We start from the raw sequence: 17,471 nt of genomic DNA, 5'->3' as shown, positions 1-17,471 counted from the left end.
TCTTAATAATTAATTCCTTTTTGTTTATAAAATTGAATCCATTATGCTTAACTAGATATTACATCTTTATATGTCGAACAACTCATTTGTATTCGTCATAATTCATGGAACTTAGCAAAATATATGAAAAGTCAGAAAATAATTTGTGTCAGTAGTATTTGATATTATCGCAATAGAAATAATTCAGGCTTCTGTTACCTACTTGATTCTAAAAATATCTCACTTCCCGGTAAATTATACTTAGATATAAAATCAAGATACAATACCAAAAACAAATGTGAAATTTCTACCAATTTCAGTCGTAAAGAAAATACGATGTTATGCATTTCCTTCGCCATAATATATAGACATAATCTTATATTTACCATTCTAGTATCATTTACATGTAAGTATGAATACTATAAAATACCTTTTCATATACTTTTGTTAATAGGTTATAGAGGGCGAAATAAAGTAAATAATCCCGTATTCTCTGAGTGTTGTTGTCACTTGTCAATAATCAGCTGTTGACTTCCAGCTCGACCTGGTTGGTGGGCGTCTGGCCTGTCAAGTTGTCAAGGGGAGAGAATTCGGCCATACACGCCATTTTGCTTCAGATTTGACTTCATTCTCTCCGTTAAAGAGACGATATTAGGATAGGCTTGCAGGTAGGCTGGTGGGCGTTGAGGCTGTCAAGCTGTCAAGGGCGCCCCCGCTTTTTCTAAATCCATATCGCTTTCTTTAAGAAACAGATATCTTGGAGGTTGGTCATGCAGTACGAATTGCGTTTGCATCAGCGTTGTGTGTGTTACCTGCATTATTTTTAAACTTTATTATATACTTGTTTCGATCTTTTGTTGTTTAAGTTCACCAAGTATAGTGACATTTGCCCTAGCACCTTGGGAGGGCATAGAGTGTTCCAGGGAATTTACATGTAAACACAAGTCAGATTTTCTTCAAAGGACTGGTCAAGTGAGGCTGTGGCCCTTCACTTCATATGTTTTGACAAGATAAAGCTTGGACTGGCTTCTTGTTTTAAGAGAGCTTTAAGCTCTATCTTGTCAGAATGTTTGGGATTATTGTGGTTATATCACCCAATAAACAATTGTATCTTTCTTTTCTCCTACAGAATGGAATTTGCAGAATTGATTCGTATATCACGATGTGATCGTGTAATGCTTCATCGCCCTCATCACCCTGTGCTTGATGGAACTCTGTGCATCACAGGCCATCATCTCATTGTATCTTCTCGTGATAAAGAGCCGCAGGAATTATGGGTAAGAATTATCTATGAGTTTAGCTTTACTTGTAAGATTATTACCTCTTCATATTTTGAAAAAAGTCTGATGACCCATTTGAAGAAAAAGAGCTACTTGTGATAATAAGGTGAGAAAAGTGGATTACAGAAGCATTTAGTTGATCTTACTTCAGTCATCTAGTTCCATTATAATCTCCCATTAATTTCAACAGCTTCTCCATAGCAACATTGATACTGTAGAGAGGAGACAGCAGGGCATGACAGGAGGGACACTTTGGCTTAAATGCAAAGATCTGAGAATACTCCAGCTTGATGTTATTGGTGCTGATCAGTTTGCCAAAGTGGCAGATACATTAGAAGATCTCATACGTGTTGGTAAGTTATAACTCGGTTCACTGAAAACTTAACAATTTTCATTTCTTTCATACTCAAGTTGTTGTACAGTAATATTGTGCTCCTCTCTATATGAAGTGATTTATCTTTTTAGCCATGGAAATCCTTAAAACCAGAGCATCTAGGAAAAGAAGTAGGGCGTAGTTAACATAGAAATTCATTATGTAATGCTAATATGCATATATTTGGTAATGTATATACAGTATGTTATATACCTGACTGATATTTGCAATTTGCAGAGGAGCCTCTACTCCAGTATCCGTTCTTCTACCGTGCGATGTACCAGATTCTGGAGGATGGATGGACAGCATTCATGCCAGAATCAGAATTTTCACGTTTAGTACAACCAGGGGATGATTGGCGCATATCTTATGTTAACAAAGATTACAAGGTAAAGTAATGAGTTACCCTTTTTCATGATTGGTATTCCTCATTGCAAAACTCATCACATAATTTTGTAAGCATGCTTTTGCAGGAAAGTTTATTAAAGGTAAATGAAGATGGTTATTTATTACTGGTAAGCAAGCACAAATTTATTGGAAAAATTAGGTAACAGATACATGGAAATGTTAAATAAAAGCATACATTTCCATGTAATTTATAAGCTCTATATTTGAATGCTCTTACCCCTCAGAGTTCAAAATATTACTTGGCACCATTATGTTCTAATTATGTTTTTCTATAGATTTTACTAATACTGATACATATACACAAAATGCTGTATGCACAAGAAATTGAAGTGTGTATGTGTGGAAGATACAAATAGTTTTCTAGATTTTTTTGCTCATGTTCCTCAAAAAAATTCAGTGAATTATTATTGTTATTATTATTATTATTTTTTAACCCTATGATGACTGTGTGTCACACCCGTGTGACACGGCTAAATACCCGATAACGGGGCAACACACCAGTGTGACGTTCTCATTGCAATATTGCATACGACGGCATAGGGGGTTTCCACTTATCGCCAGGCCCGTCAGGATTGGGTTAAGGATCTATATCATAGTTTGCCTTTATCTTTTATTTCCTTTTAAATAAAGAAGAATTTTTTTATTTCTAGGTCTGCCCATCTTATCCAAGTGCTGTTGTGGTGCCCAAGAACATTGAAGATAATGATCTTATAGCTATTGCAAACTTCCGTCAGGCAAGCCGCTTTCCAGTACTAGCCTACCGACATGAGGGAACAGTGAGTATCTCTTAGATATGAAAATTTCTCACTCTCTTCCATTCATCTTTTAAAGTAATGAAATTTAGCAAACAAATTATTTTCTGCAGTACAGATAATATTGCTGCATTGATAACTTCTTTCCCCCTCAACTAGTAAGTGATCATGATGTCACTAAGTAGATGGAGCTTCAACTCAATGCAACACCTAGACCAAATGGCATATGATCAATAACATTTCTTGCTCTGTACAGCATGATATAATTATATCAAATATTATACATTTGGCATTTTGACCCATTTGCACCGGGACATACAGTTGCCTAATGCTGCTTCCGCTGGCTAGATAACAAGCACTCACAATAACCAAGTGCCAGATATCTCCCGGCATGATGCCTTGCTGTGCCTCTCAGAGCCATTTTTACCCAACCTGATTTAAATGGGTGATAATAGCAGGTTTTTGTGTTTAATTACACGATTTTCACAAGTGAAGAAAAATGTGTCTATGCAAATGGAACTCGTATGAGTATATGCATAAGTGACAATGTTAAACATGTGTTTTGAGGGAGAGATCATTATGTGATAGGGTGTCATCTGGCAGCAGAGAAATTTTCCCATGATGTGCTGTTATGTTATCCAGTGTGAATGGGTCAGTTTGAATATATGGCTAAACTGATTTACATAATAAATCTCATCCTGAAAATCACTTAAGTCACCATCAACAACCATATGAATATTCTATCTTCTACTACTATACTTTCTCATCTATTCTGGATCTTTGATAAGGTCCCAAAATTGAATAAATTGATAGATATGAATAATTTCTCTCATTCTCTCTCTCTCTCTCTCTCTCTCTCTCTCTCTCTCTCTCTCTCTCTCTCTCTCTCTCTCTCTCTCTCTCTCTCTCTCTCTCTCTCTCTCATAAGAATAACCATTGTAATTTATGGAATAAAATGTTTGAATTTGAATTTGAACTCTCTCTCTCTCTCTCTCTCTCTCTCTCTCTCTCTCTCTCTCTCTCTCTCTCTCTCTCTCTCTCTCTCTCTCTCTCTCTCTCTCTCTCTCTCTCTCTCTCTCTCTCTCTCTCTCGCTCTCTCTCTCTCGCTCTCTCTCTTTGAAAGTTATTTTTTTGTCTTAGTAGACACCAAGTATTTTATTGTAATCTTCAGGGTAAAGAACATTAGAATTAAATGTTTGTGAGGGTAGTATCACTGCTGGATCTTGTAAGGACAAACCTCATCAACCAGGGATTACCCCAAGTAATAATATCCTGAAGTCACTCTTCTATCTTAGCCTTAACCCATTGCGTACGGGTGTCATGACATACATGACGTAGGAGCTTTGGCCTGACGACGGGCGTCATGACGTACATGACGTTTGGGGATTTTGGAATACTATGCTATTTTATTGTGCTATGAAAAAGGAATGAGTGATGATGGCTACTGCAGTCATAATTACTATAATTACCGTAATATCGTGCTAGCTTAACGTCCAAAACCTAGATGGCACCACTTTTTCCTAGCACCAGCAGGAGAGAGAGCCTTGAATGGCACCCATCTACGATCTCTAGCAAGCACTGTCTCTATAGAGCGATGGCACACACTAAGTTGATGAACCCTTGCTCTAAAGTACCGCCGATGAAGGATGTGCAGGCAGAACGAGATGAGGAAGGTGACTCAATCCATACCCAGTGTCTAAAATGTGCTCCTGTGCCAATATGGATGCCTTTCACTGTGGCACTCACAGTCACAAGCACAGGTTTCATTCCTCTTCCATACCTCTTCTTGTTATCTTTATTGTAGGGGGTTATATGTTTCGTATTCGTTCATGACAGTTCAAAAATACGAAAAAATAAAGTTGCCTTTTGTCCTCCCATAAAACAGCAATACTTCTATCACATTGAGTATAAAGAAAATAATGAGCTAATATGGATAATATACTACAATTTTAGTCAACTGCAGCACTGATAGAGCCTGTCATATGGCACATATAAGTCTCTAAACTCAATAAATCACACAAAAACCGCTCTAGTTTTACAATGAATGACCAAAAGAGAGTGGGATGATTCAAATTATATTGCTTTAAGCGGTCTTTCTCTAAAATAAAACCTATCCTGGAGGCTGGGCAAGCAAATTTATCTCCGTCTGCAATGGGTTAATGCCACAACCTCTAGGTCTTGGCACATTTCCTGAAGGTACTCTAGCCTGAGCATGTTAACCTACTTACGACGGGGGCATTCCAGCCTTGCATGTCACAATGCCAGGGCTTTCGAACGCTTAGGCCTAAATCAATTAACCCATTCACGCCGGTTGACGTGATAGCACGTATTGTGGTTTTCGCGTCAGACGCCCTGGACGCGCTATGAGGGGAAGCCGCGCGCTCGGGTAGAGCGAGCGGGCAACCGAGGCTTGCGGCTTGTGCGCCCGAGAATCTCGAGGCGTTAGGCTTATGCGTTCGAGAACCCCGGTATTGCGACCGCGCAAAGCCGGAACTGCCCCGGCGTGAATGGGTTAAATGGCTGGCACCATATTGTGCCGCCCGGCCACTGAGCTTTTGAATGACCGGTACAGTAGTGTACCACCCATCCAGAGAGGGTTAACCCGTTAACGACGGATGACAAGATAACACGTCTAGTGGTTTTTGGGCTACACGACGGGGACGCGTTACTTTGTCTAGCCCGGGGCGCGGGAAGAGCCAGCGCGCAGCGCTGGCTCGCGGCTAGTGCGGCCGAGAATCCCGACGCGTTAGGCTTATGCGTTCAAGAGTCCCGGAATTTTGGTCTATTTAAGCCGGATTGGCCCCGTCGGGAACGGGTTAAGGGCTGGATGCTTTGCCATTCATAATTACACCAAGAAGTCTCTCTTCTAGATAGTTTCCTAGCAATTCAAGGAGTGGTCTATCAACTCCAAGGAATTTCAAACTTCATCACAAATTCTTGATACTATACCCAATCAAATGCACCTTCTGTGTTTAGTACAAGGCCCAAAAAATAATGTCCTTTTATCAGAGACTGCACTCTAAGATTAAGTCATGGCTAAGTAAAGATAGGCTGTTGAGTAATCTTAACCCACACAGGACGGGTGGTACAGTACTGTACCGCGCATTCAAAAGCCCAGTGGCCGGGCGGCACAGTATTGTGCCAGCCATTCAATTGATTTAGGCCTAATAATTCGAACGCCCCGGCATTTGGACATTCAAGGCTAGAATTCCCTCGTCGTGGATGGGTTAACAAAAAACATATTGCCTATCCTATATCAAGTACTGGTTATCAAGATGACAAATATGATATCATACTCAGATTTTTTCAGATATCTAGCTAAAAGTACAGAGAGGGTTGGCAATTCTGAGGCTCAGATTTATTACCTTTTTTTGCGATCAGATAACATTGAACAATGTTTCAAATATTGAAACATTTTTTTTTATTCAAGGCATACTGTGATTATTGCAAGCTCTTCTCAGGGTATGTGAGCTAATATTACCATGGCCCACTCCTTTATTAAGCCATTGCATACAGGTGTTATGACATACATGACACACAAGTTTTTTTTGCCTGATAATGGACTTTATGCTATATTTGACATTGGAGGAGACTGGATCACTGTGTTTATGGCACCACTGTCTCCTAGCACTGAGAGGAACAAAAGCCTTAACCCATTCACGCTGGGGCGATTCCGGCTCTGAATGGTCACAAAGCCAGGGTTTTCGTAGTTGATATTGGCCCTACACTACAAAAAAGGATCTAGTTTTATAATGAGTGAATGAAAGGGAGTGGGTAAAGTGTTTCGTTCTGAAACAAAATCCATCTGAGGTGCCATGTAGGTGGCATTAGCACCTATCTGGGGACTGGGCAAGCAAATCTATTCCTGACTGCAATAGGTTAATTAAAGATAGAGAGAGAGAGAAGGAGACCAGAGCAGGCGAGAGAGAGTGGGGGGAGAACAGAGGCGACGGGGGGCGCCGCGAGAGTGCGAGTGCGTCCCGCGCGCGGGAGCGACAGAGAGATGATTGGGAGGCGAGAGAGTGCGCGAAGCGACGAGAAGCGAAAGCGAAAGAGGTCAAGAGAAAGAGAAAGGAAAGCAGAGAGCGATAGCGAGAGAGAGAGAGGAGCCGAGACGAGAGGCGAGCGCGCGAGAGCGGGCGCGCGCGAGAGCGGGAGAGCTAGAGAGAGAGCGAGAGGAAGCACGACAAGACAGACCGCCGCAGAGGGAGAGGAGAGAGAGAGGGAGCAGATAGAGAGCGAGAAGACGCGAGATCGAGAGAGAGAGAGCGAGAGAGAAGAGAGCGAGAGAGAAAAAAAAAAAAAAAAAACAAAGGCAGAAAAAGAACGAGGCAAAAGTAGAAAAAGCAAGAACGAAAGCAAGACAGAAGAGAGAGAGAAGAGAGAGAAAGAGAGAGAGCGCGAGAGAGCGAGAGAGAGCGAGCGAGAGAGAGCGAGAGAAGCGAGCGCGAGCGCGAACACCGCCAAGAGAAAAAGAAAAAGAGAAAAAGAAAGAAAGAAAGAGAGAGAAAGAGAGAGAGAGAGCGCGCGCGCGAGAGAGAGCGCGAGAGAGAGCGAGAGCGCGCGCGCGCGCGCGCGAGCGAGAGCGAGACCGAGAAAGAGAAGGAGAGAGAGAAAAAGCGAGAGCCACTCTCGAGCACGCGATCGGGCCGACCACGAGAGAGGTCCGCGCGACGGCCTCCCGCGGGCCGCAGCGCACGAAAGACAGAAGAAAGGCGCCCCCTCCCTCTCTCTCCTCCTCTCCTCCCTCTCTCTCTCTCCCTCGCCTCTCTCCCCACCCTCTCTCCCCTCCCTGAACTCGCCCTCCTCTCCCCTCCCTTCCTCCCCTCTCCTCCTCCCTTCCTCTCCTCCCTCCCTCTCCCTTCTTCTTCCCTCCTCTCTTTCTCTCCCTCCTTATCTCTTCTCTCCCTTCCCTCTTTTCCCTCTCCCTCCCTCTCTCTTCCCTCCCTCCCTCCCTCCTCCCTCTCCTCTCTCTCTTTTCCCTCCCTCCTGTGAGAGGTACTTACAAAGTGTTTTTGAAGCAAAGTTGGTGTTCATGTTTCTTTCATAGGGTGAATATCGGCAAGGTCAATCGATAATTATGGTAGAGCTGAGGGATAGTCTTCGGTGAAGGTCGCGTTTTTTTTGACTTTTTTCTATCTTCACCACGCAAATCCCATTTTATCTACTCCTATTTCAATCATTCTATTATCATCTATTCATATATTAAAAACATAACTTCTATTCAACTAATTACACCAACAAAAAAAAAAAAAAATAATAAAAAAAAACCAACAAAAAAAAACCAAAAAAAAAAAAAAAAAAAAAAAAAAAAAAATTACAAAAAAAAAAAAAATAAAAAACAACAAAAATTTAAAAAAAAAAACAAAACAAAAAAAAAAAAAAAAAAAAAAAAACACAAAAAACAAAACAAAAAAAAAAAAAAAACAAAAAAAAAAAAAAAAAAACAAAAAAAAAAAAAAAAAAAAAAAAAAAAACACAAAAAAAAAAAAAAAAAAAAAAAACCAAAAACAAAAAAAAAACACAACAAAAAAACAAAAAAAAAAAAAAAAACAAAACAAAAAAAAAAAAAAATAAAGAGAAAAAAAACAAAAAAAAAAAAAAAATGGGTGAAAAACAAAACAAAAAAAAAATAAAAAAAAAAAAAAAAAAAAAAAAAAAACAATAAAACAACCAAAAATAGGGGAAAAAACAAAAAGATAACTAACAAACACAAACAAAAAAAAACGACAAGAAAATATATCAAATTTTTATTTTATATATATATAATATATATATACTATATATATATATATAATTATATAAAATAAAAAATGTTAATAAACAAAAAACTAATAAAAAATACAAACTCAAACCCACAACTAAAAAACAACCAACCCAAACAAAAACAAACACAAACAAAACAATAAAAAACAAAAAACAAAAAAAATATATGTGTGTGTGTAAAAAATTAAAAAAACACACTAAACCGAAAAAAAATTATTAATAACAAAACGAAAAAATAAAAAAAACCAAAAAAAAAAAAAAAGAAAACAAAAATCTACAACAAACAACTAAACAATTCAAACAACTACAAAAATAACATCACAACTTCTTTCTCACACTTCATCTTACTATATCACATCTATTCTCTTAACACAAAATAAAAATACCCACCATAACAAAATCAAACTCACAACCACAACTATATCTCTAACTCTCTATTCTACCTGATATAATTCACACTTTCTTTTCTTACTTATAAAAAAAAATTTTAAAAATAATCTAATCTCTCTCTCTCTCTTCTTTTCTCTTTTCTCCCTCTTTCTCTCTTCTTTTTTTTTTTCTCTTTCTTTTTTCTCACTTTCTCCACTCTTCTTTTCTCTCTTCTTTCTCCTCTCTCTCTTTTCCTCTCTCTCTGTTCTCTCTTCTTTCTTTTCTTCTCTCTTCTTTCTCTTTTATCTTATTTTTTCCCTCTCTTCTTCTCTCTCTTCTTCTTTATAATTAAATCTCTCATCTCTCTCTCTCTCTCTCCCTCTCTAATAGCATTATTTCTAGGAAAAATTATACATTTTTTCAGGCTGTATTACTAAGAAGTGGACAACCCCTTATCACAGCCAATGGAAAGCGTTGCAAGGAAGATGAGCGATTGCTGAACAGTGTGTTAGCAAGAGACAAGAGAGGATATATTATAGATACTCGCACACAAAATCTAGCACAGTCTGCTAAGGTAAGAGCTTTCATTCCATTTAAGACCTTATAATTGTTTTTATTATTTCACTTAATATCAGAAATATCACACATCCATCATTCTCTTTTTCAAATACATTTAGTGGGGAAAAGAAGATAGTTAACTGAGTTCTTTATTTATCATGTTGCTATAGACGCCTCTCATGGTGAATCATTTGACTCTGAAGTGTTTTCTCTCCACACATGATGGTAGTCCATATCATTCATGGAAAGACATGGGACTGACAAATTATTAACAGCAGTTTATATATAATCCGCACTGCTCTAATATGACGCCTAATTATATATCTCTATATATATATATGAATAATAATTATTATCTCATTGATATAAAAGATACAAACAGCACTCACTAACTAATATGAATGTATACAAATCTAATAATACTGTCACTTAACTTATTATACTCATAATCCTACTCCTTAACTACCCCACGACTACCTGTCCCTTACCCCTACTAGCATGACTTATATCGATCTACGTTCATAACTCCATACTCTCCCTATATACCATTATATAACTGAACGCTACCTTACGCTCTTGCGTATCGATTTAATAAATCGTAACAAAAATCATTATACATGTATATATATATATATATATGATCATATTAAAACTCTATATCTGTATAAACCTAAATACCACTTGATAACTATAACTAACTAATATAATACCGCTAGCTATATAGTTAACTGACCTATACCTCCCTATACCTGTCATACTCCTCCCCCTATATATATGTGTATATGTATATCATGTAATGTATTTATATATATATATCGTATGTATATATATATGAATATATCTCTATTATATAAATTATATAACTTACATCATCACTATCTAAACCACACTATATATATGTAAACCACCAGCTCCATATACCCCCACTGCCACGATCCACCTCTACCCTCTAACGCTACCATATCGTACTATACCACGCAGAATATTCACACATATATGAATGTATATATCATATATTATATGCTACTAATATATGTACGCATTTATAATCTATGATATGCCTAGAAAACCACACCCCCACACCCCCCCCCCCCCCACCCACCCCCAACCCCCCCCACCCCCCCCCCAACCCACAATACCTCCACCCACACACACTACCAAAACAACACACACACACACACACAACACCACCCCAACCCCCTCCCCCCCCCCCTACACCACACACCCCCCCAACCACCCCACCACCACCCCCCCACCCCCCCCCCCCCCCCCCCACCCCCACCACACCCCCCCCCCCCCCACCCCCCACCCCCCCCCCACCCCCCACACCCCCCCCCCCCCCCCCCCACCCCCACACACCCACACCCCCCCCCCCCCCCCCCCCACCCCCCCCCCCCCCCCCCCCCCCCCCCCCCCCCTATTCATATATATCTACATCCCTACTACTACTCCTTTAAAATACTATATATCATGTATATCCTTCTACTCATATATATGCTACTATATAGCGTCGCTCCTACTTCTATATACTCCTGTTACCAATATTTTCCCTTACTACCCGCTATATAGTAAACTAACAGTACTAATAACTCCTTCGTCTATGTATATATACTGCTAGACTCTTTCCTCATCTCTATACGTCATTGCCATATCTATCACCTAACCTATATTTGACCTACTATATGTATCCTACTCATGCTATCTCTATGTATATATATACTAAATATGTCACCCCTATATACTTCTGTACTCCCACTATTTGCCTACAAACCCCACCCGTCTCTATATACTATCATACCTATTTTCTCGCATATACCCGCCATACTCTCACACTATTATGCATCTTCTATACTCCCCCTTCTCACCATCTACATACTATGCTAAATAGGATTCACACTAATAATGCCGACATCTTACAAGCACGATCTCATATACGCACCGTATACTATTAGCATTCTCATATACCAAGTCTAGATATCTTCTAGATAGACTAGATTTACCTCTACCACTTCCTATCTAATCTCTACGCTCTAAGTGAACACCGCTATTAGGTGTATAGTAAATATATGACTATACTAATGATATATGTGAACAACATAATCTAGTCGTAAAAACATACATAATATTCTTTCTCATTCCCCTCTCACCCTACTTCGCAGCACTAAAATGCACATATCTACAGACCGATATACGCTATGTGCAAGAAATCATATATATCACATACTGTTAGACTTATATATATACTCATATTACATCATGTATAGGACATTCATTAATTATATATGTGGTGGGTGTGTTTATATATATGTAATATATATATATATATATATATATATTTATATATATTATATATATGATATATATATATCACACACTCACACACACACACTCTCATCTAACTCACAACACACTCACATATATGTTATTAAGTACATATACATGTATGTATGTAAGTTTGATATATATATTATGCAACATATGTATATATATATATTATGTTATATATAATATATATAATATATATATATAAATATATATATATATATATATTATAAATATATATATATTTGTGTGTGTGTGTGTGTTAGTGTGGGTATGTTGTGTATATATGTATATGTATAAGGATATTAAGTAAGTATATATATATGGTATATATATGTATATATAGATATATATATATAATATATATATATATATATATAAAATGATATATTTGTGTGTGTGTTGTGTGTGTGTGTGTGTGTGCTTATTATATATAAAATATATATATTATATATATATATATATATATAAATATATATTATTTTTATATATATATATATAATTAATTATATAATATATATATATATATATAATTAAAATATACTATATTATTTATAAATACATTTATATATAATATATATATAATATAAATATATTTATATTTATATTTTATTATATAATTTATGTATATAATATATTAATATATATACTATATATATAAATAAATACATATATATTTATATATATTAATAATATATAATATAATGATTTATATAATATATAAATATACTATATATAAATATATAAATAAATATAGGTATAAAATATAATAATGTATATAATATATATTATATATAATAGAATTTATTTTATATATTTTCTATAATAGATAATATATATATATATATATCTTATAGATATCATATCTATAATATAAAAAATATATATTTATACATATTATATATATAAACAAATATAATATATATAATATAAAAATATATTAGAAAATTATATATATATATATATATATATATATATATATATATAAAAATTAAATATAATTATGTTAATTACAAAAAAACAAATATAAATATAAATATATATAGATAATATATAATAATATATACTAAAATATATATATATATAATATGTATTTTAAATACTATACAATAATATATATATATATATAATATATATAATAATATATTATATAATATATATCTATATGTTATACATATATATATATATATATATATAAATCTAAATAATATAATATATATATATAATTTATATGTATATATATATACAATGTATATAAAGAATTATATGTATATATATCGTATAATTATATTATATATCTTTATATATATATATATAATATAAATTATATATATATGTTAAAATATATATATATATATATTTATATATATTATAATATTTAATTATATAATATATATATATATATAATATATATTTATATATATTATATATAAATAATTTTAATTAAATCACATATAATATATATGGTATATTAAATATAATCTATATATAATTATATAAATTATATATATTATATATAAGATATAAAAATAATATATAAATTATATATATTAATATATATATTATATAAATATATATGATATTAATATATATTATATATAAATATATAAATAATATATATAAATGTTATATATATATATTTATATATATATATATAATATAATATACAAATTATATATATATATAAATATCAACTTCATATATATATAATATATATATATATATTTATATATTATATATATATACATATTATTTAATATCAATATATACATATAATATATAATTTATATATATATTATATCTAATATATTATTTAATATATATTATATATATATATTATATAAATATAATATATATATATATATATTATATATATATACATATATATATATGTATCAATATTAATTATATATATTATATATATATTTATACATATTATATTATGTTTATATATTATATATATATATATATATATATGTATATATATTTATATTTATATATGATATAAATATAACTATAAATAATATTTAATATATATAGAATTATATATATATATCTATATATATTATATATATATATATAATATATATATATCTATCATATATATTATATATATATATATATATATTATTATATATAGAATATAATATAATATATATATTAATATATATATATAGATATATTATATATAATACTATCTATATATACATCAATATATATAAGTGTGTAGGGTGAATATAATATATATATATATATATATATATATATCTATTATATATACTTAAATATATATATGCTTATAAATTTAATATTTATATATACAACAAATTATTTAAATATATATATATAAATAAGTTATAATCATATATATTATATTATATATATAAATAATATATATATATTATATATTTTATATATATATATTTTATTTAGATATATATATATATATATATATTTATATTTATTACCATATATATATTTATATATAAATAAATATATATATAACTATATATATATATAAATAAAATATATATATGCATATATATTTAAACATACATATATATTTCTATATATATAATATTTATATATATATATATTATATATATATATATATATATATATATAGGTAGAGATATAAGATATAATAATAATATATATATATAATATTATATATATATATATTTTTATTTACATATATATAATATTATATTTAAATAAATATGTATATAAATTTTTTATACAATAATTATATAATTATGATAATATATAATTTTAGATACATATAAATATATATATATATAAATATATATGTATAAATATATATAATATATAATATATAATATATATATGATATATATATATATATATAATTCTGTATTTAAATATATACGAAAAATATATATAATATAACTAATATATATAATATATTATATATATATATAGATATCAATTTTATAAAATATTCTATATATATATATATATAATATATATTATATATATATATATATAAATCGTTAAATATATTATATATATACTATATAAATATTTATATTATATATATATAATATATATAAATACATATTATATTATCATATATATATAAATATAAAAATAAAATATATATATATATATATAGATATATATATATATAATCTAATATTTTAATAAATATATAGTGTGTGTGTGATGTGGTGTGTGTATAAATAATATATAAAAATAATAATATAACTATAAATAAATATATATCTATATATTATATATATAATATATATATATAAAAATATATATATAAAATCAAAAATTATATTATATATCACTAAAACAAATTCCATCAATATCTAACACTATAAATATATATATAAAAATATATTAATAAATATATATTTAATGTATATGTATATATAAAATCTATATAATAAAAAAAAAACTATATAAAATAATATTAAAATTATATGTAAGATTATACTGTATATCAAATATCTATCTATATATATAAATATATATATAGGAATATATATATTATGAAATTTATATCTATGTCATATATAACTTAAATATCTATATATATATTTCTAAATATAATAGACCAAAATCGAATATGTATATAAACATATATCAAAACAACTTCGATGTAAAAAAAACATTATATTTGTATATATAATATATATAAAATTATATATATATATCTATAAATACTAACCTCAAAAAAAATAAATACCAAACATATCTATAAACCAATCACTATCAAAAAACAAAGAAAAACTACTATATATATAATATACCAAAAAATGTAATATGTAATAAATAATATATATAACTGAATATATATTCAATATACTATAAATATCAACTCTATAAAAAATTTTATCTGCATAATCAATCACATCTATCTATATGTATATATATAATCAAAACATATATATATATATTATCTATATCATATAAAAAATATTAAGATATGTATATATATATCTAAAATATTTATATATTATATATAAATATCTATCATACAAAAAATAAATATAATATATATATATGTATATATATATATAATATATACTTATATATATATCAACTAAATAAATAAATATATATATTAAGGTAAATATATCTATATTTAATATAATATAACCAAGATATAATATATATAAAGTATATATAAACAATGAATAAAAATATATGTATAATATATATAAACATAGTATAATATATTAAATAAATAAATCTATATATATATATTTATATATAAATATATATATATATATAAATATATATATAACTAAATATTAAAATGTGTGGGCGTTTGTTGTGTGTGTTTGTGTGTGTGATGAGGTTAATAATTCAAACAGTTATTATATTTATTGATATAGGTTTATACCAATAAAGCAAGTTTAGGTGAGAAAATAAGTTCAGGTGACAAATTAAGTTCATCGCTTTGATTGGCCTGTCTTTGAGGTAGATATTTATAAGGTTAATATGCTAAAAGATATTGTTTTCTATTTGTCGGTAGTATAATATTATCATATTAAAGAGTTAGTTAAAACTCTAGAGATCTTTTGTGTAAGGAAGTGACAATCTGTGGATGGTGGAACATCTATACAAAAAAAGAACTGTTTCATTTTTTATTGATATTTGATATAAGTAAGGGAAGTTATAAATGTATGTAGGAATTGAAGAAACTAATTTGGAAGGAAGAAGAAATGTATTGATACTAATATTTAAGTGGATGTGAGGCAGAAATAGAAGTGGTGGCAGATTTAATTATTTAGTGTCTGTGGCTCCGACATATAAGAGAATATAGAGGAATATAAGAAAATTTCAGTTCCTGAAGTGGTATCTAGGGATGTAGCTAAACAGGCTTCATTGGGAATAACAATATTCCATGGTGAGCCAGGAAATGAATTAGTTATGGTTTTTAAATGAATAATACTTGTTACACGTTTTTATGAGAAACTAAAATGTAATGGTTGTTATATGGATCAGAAAGTTGTTAATCATTTAAAAAAAAGGTGTTGAAAAGATCTTCATAATCTTTGCAGGTAAAAGCAGAGCTTAATAGAATTCAGATATAGAGGAAACATACACAAAATAGCACTGTGCTTTGGGATGACTTATAGAGGGCCTATATTTCTGAACATAGGTTTTTGTGTGCAATACATTCAGTTATTGAAGTGAACAAAGATGATGTTACAGGACTTTAAAAAAGTGATAAACTCTTATAGTTGAAACACATAATATAATATCATACAATATTTTGACTTTTTTCCACATTTGTACTTGGTTCTGATTTGTCACTGGCTTGGAAATGCCATGACCTGCAATTTTTTTTTTTTTTTTTCTCAGATATACATATCTTTTTACTTCCTTTTTTTTCTTATGACATGAATTCTATCAAAGAAGACATATATAAGGTAATAAATAATGTTTCTTTTCATGTTGATCCATTGGCCATTATCTGATTGAGGTTGATTTCCCAATGTATCTCTTCATACACAGAATCTTGCGCAGTCAGCAAAGGTTCAGGTATACAAAAGCCATCTAGTAAATATATTGTGTCCATGTATCCGCATGTATATAAGCTCTTTCATGTAGTGTATGCTCTGCTTCATCATGTCTATGTATATATATATACAAATGTATTTATGTAAAGATACATATTAGTTA

At 30.6% G+C, this 17,471-nt stretch overlaps 1 protein-coding gene across 5 annotated transcripts in view; it reads left to right on the top strand.

The window, feature by feature from the left end:
• The first annotated feature begins 201 nt into the window (after positions 1-201).
• Positions 202-17,471, top strand: part of LOC122248408 (myotubularin-related protein 9) — a 28,174-nt gene continuing 10,904 nt past the window's right edge. Inside the window, exons 1-7 of one of the 5 annotated variants that reach the window (XM_086540891.1) lie at positions 202-385; positions 1,109-1,256; positions 1,450-1,612; positions 1,870-2,021; positions 2,691-2,816; positions 9,352-9,501; positions 17,304-17,330. In XM_086540891.1, the coding sequence (XP_086397017.1) occupies positions 1,110-1,256; positions 1,450-1,612; positions 1,870-2,021; positions 2,691-2,816; positions 9,352-9,501; positions 17,304-17,330 (765 nt within the window). In that variant the 5' untranslated portion in view covers positions 202-385; position 1,109. Of the gene's footprint in view, positions 386-471; positions 743-1,108; positions 1,257-1,449; positions 1,613-1,869; positions 2,022-2,690; positions 2,817-9,351; positions 9,502-17,303; positions 17,331-17,471 lie in introns of those variants that run through there. The other 4 variants (XM_086540890.1, XM_086540892.1, XM_086540894.1 and 1 more) reach the window with 4 other exon arrangements.

Source organism: Penaeus japonicus, unplaced genomic scaffold, assembly GCF_977035675.1.
Source record: "Penaeus japonicus unplaced genomic scaffold, GWHDUDI00000001_assembly GWHDUDI00000010, whole genome shotgun sequence".
Lineage (NCBI taxonomy): Eukaryota > Metazoa > Arthropoda > Malacostraca > Decapoda > Penaeidae > Penaeus > Penaeus japonicus.
This window is presented reverse-complemented; position numbering and strand designations above follow the sequence as displayed.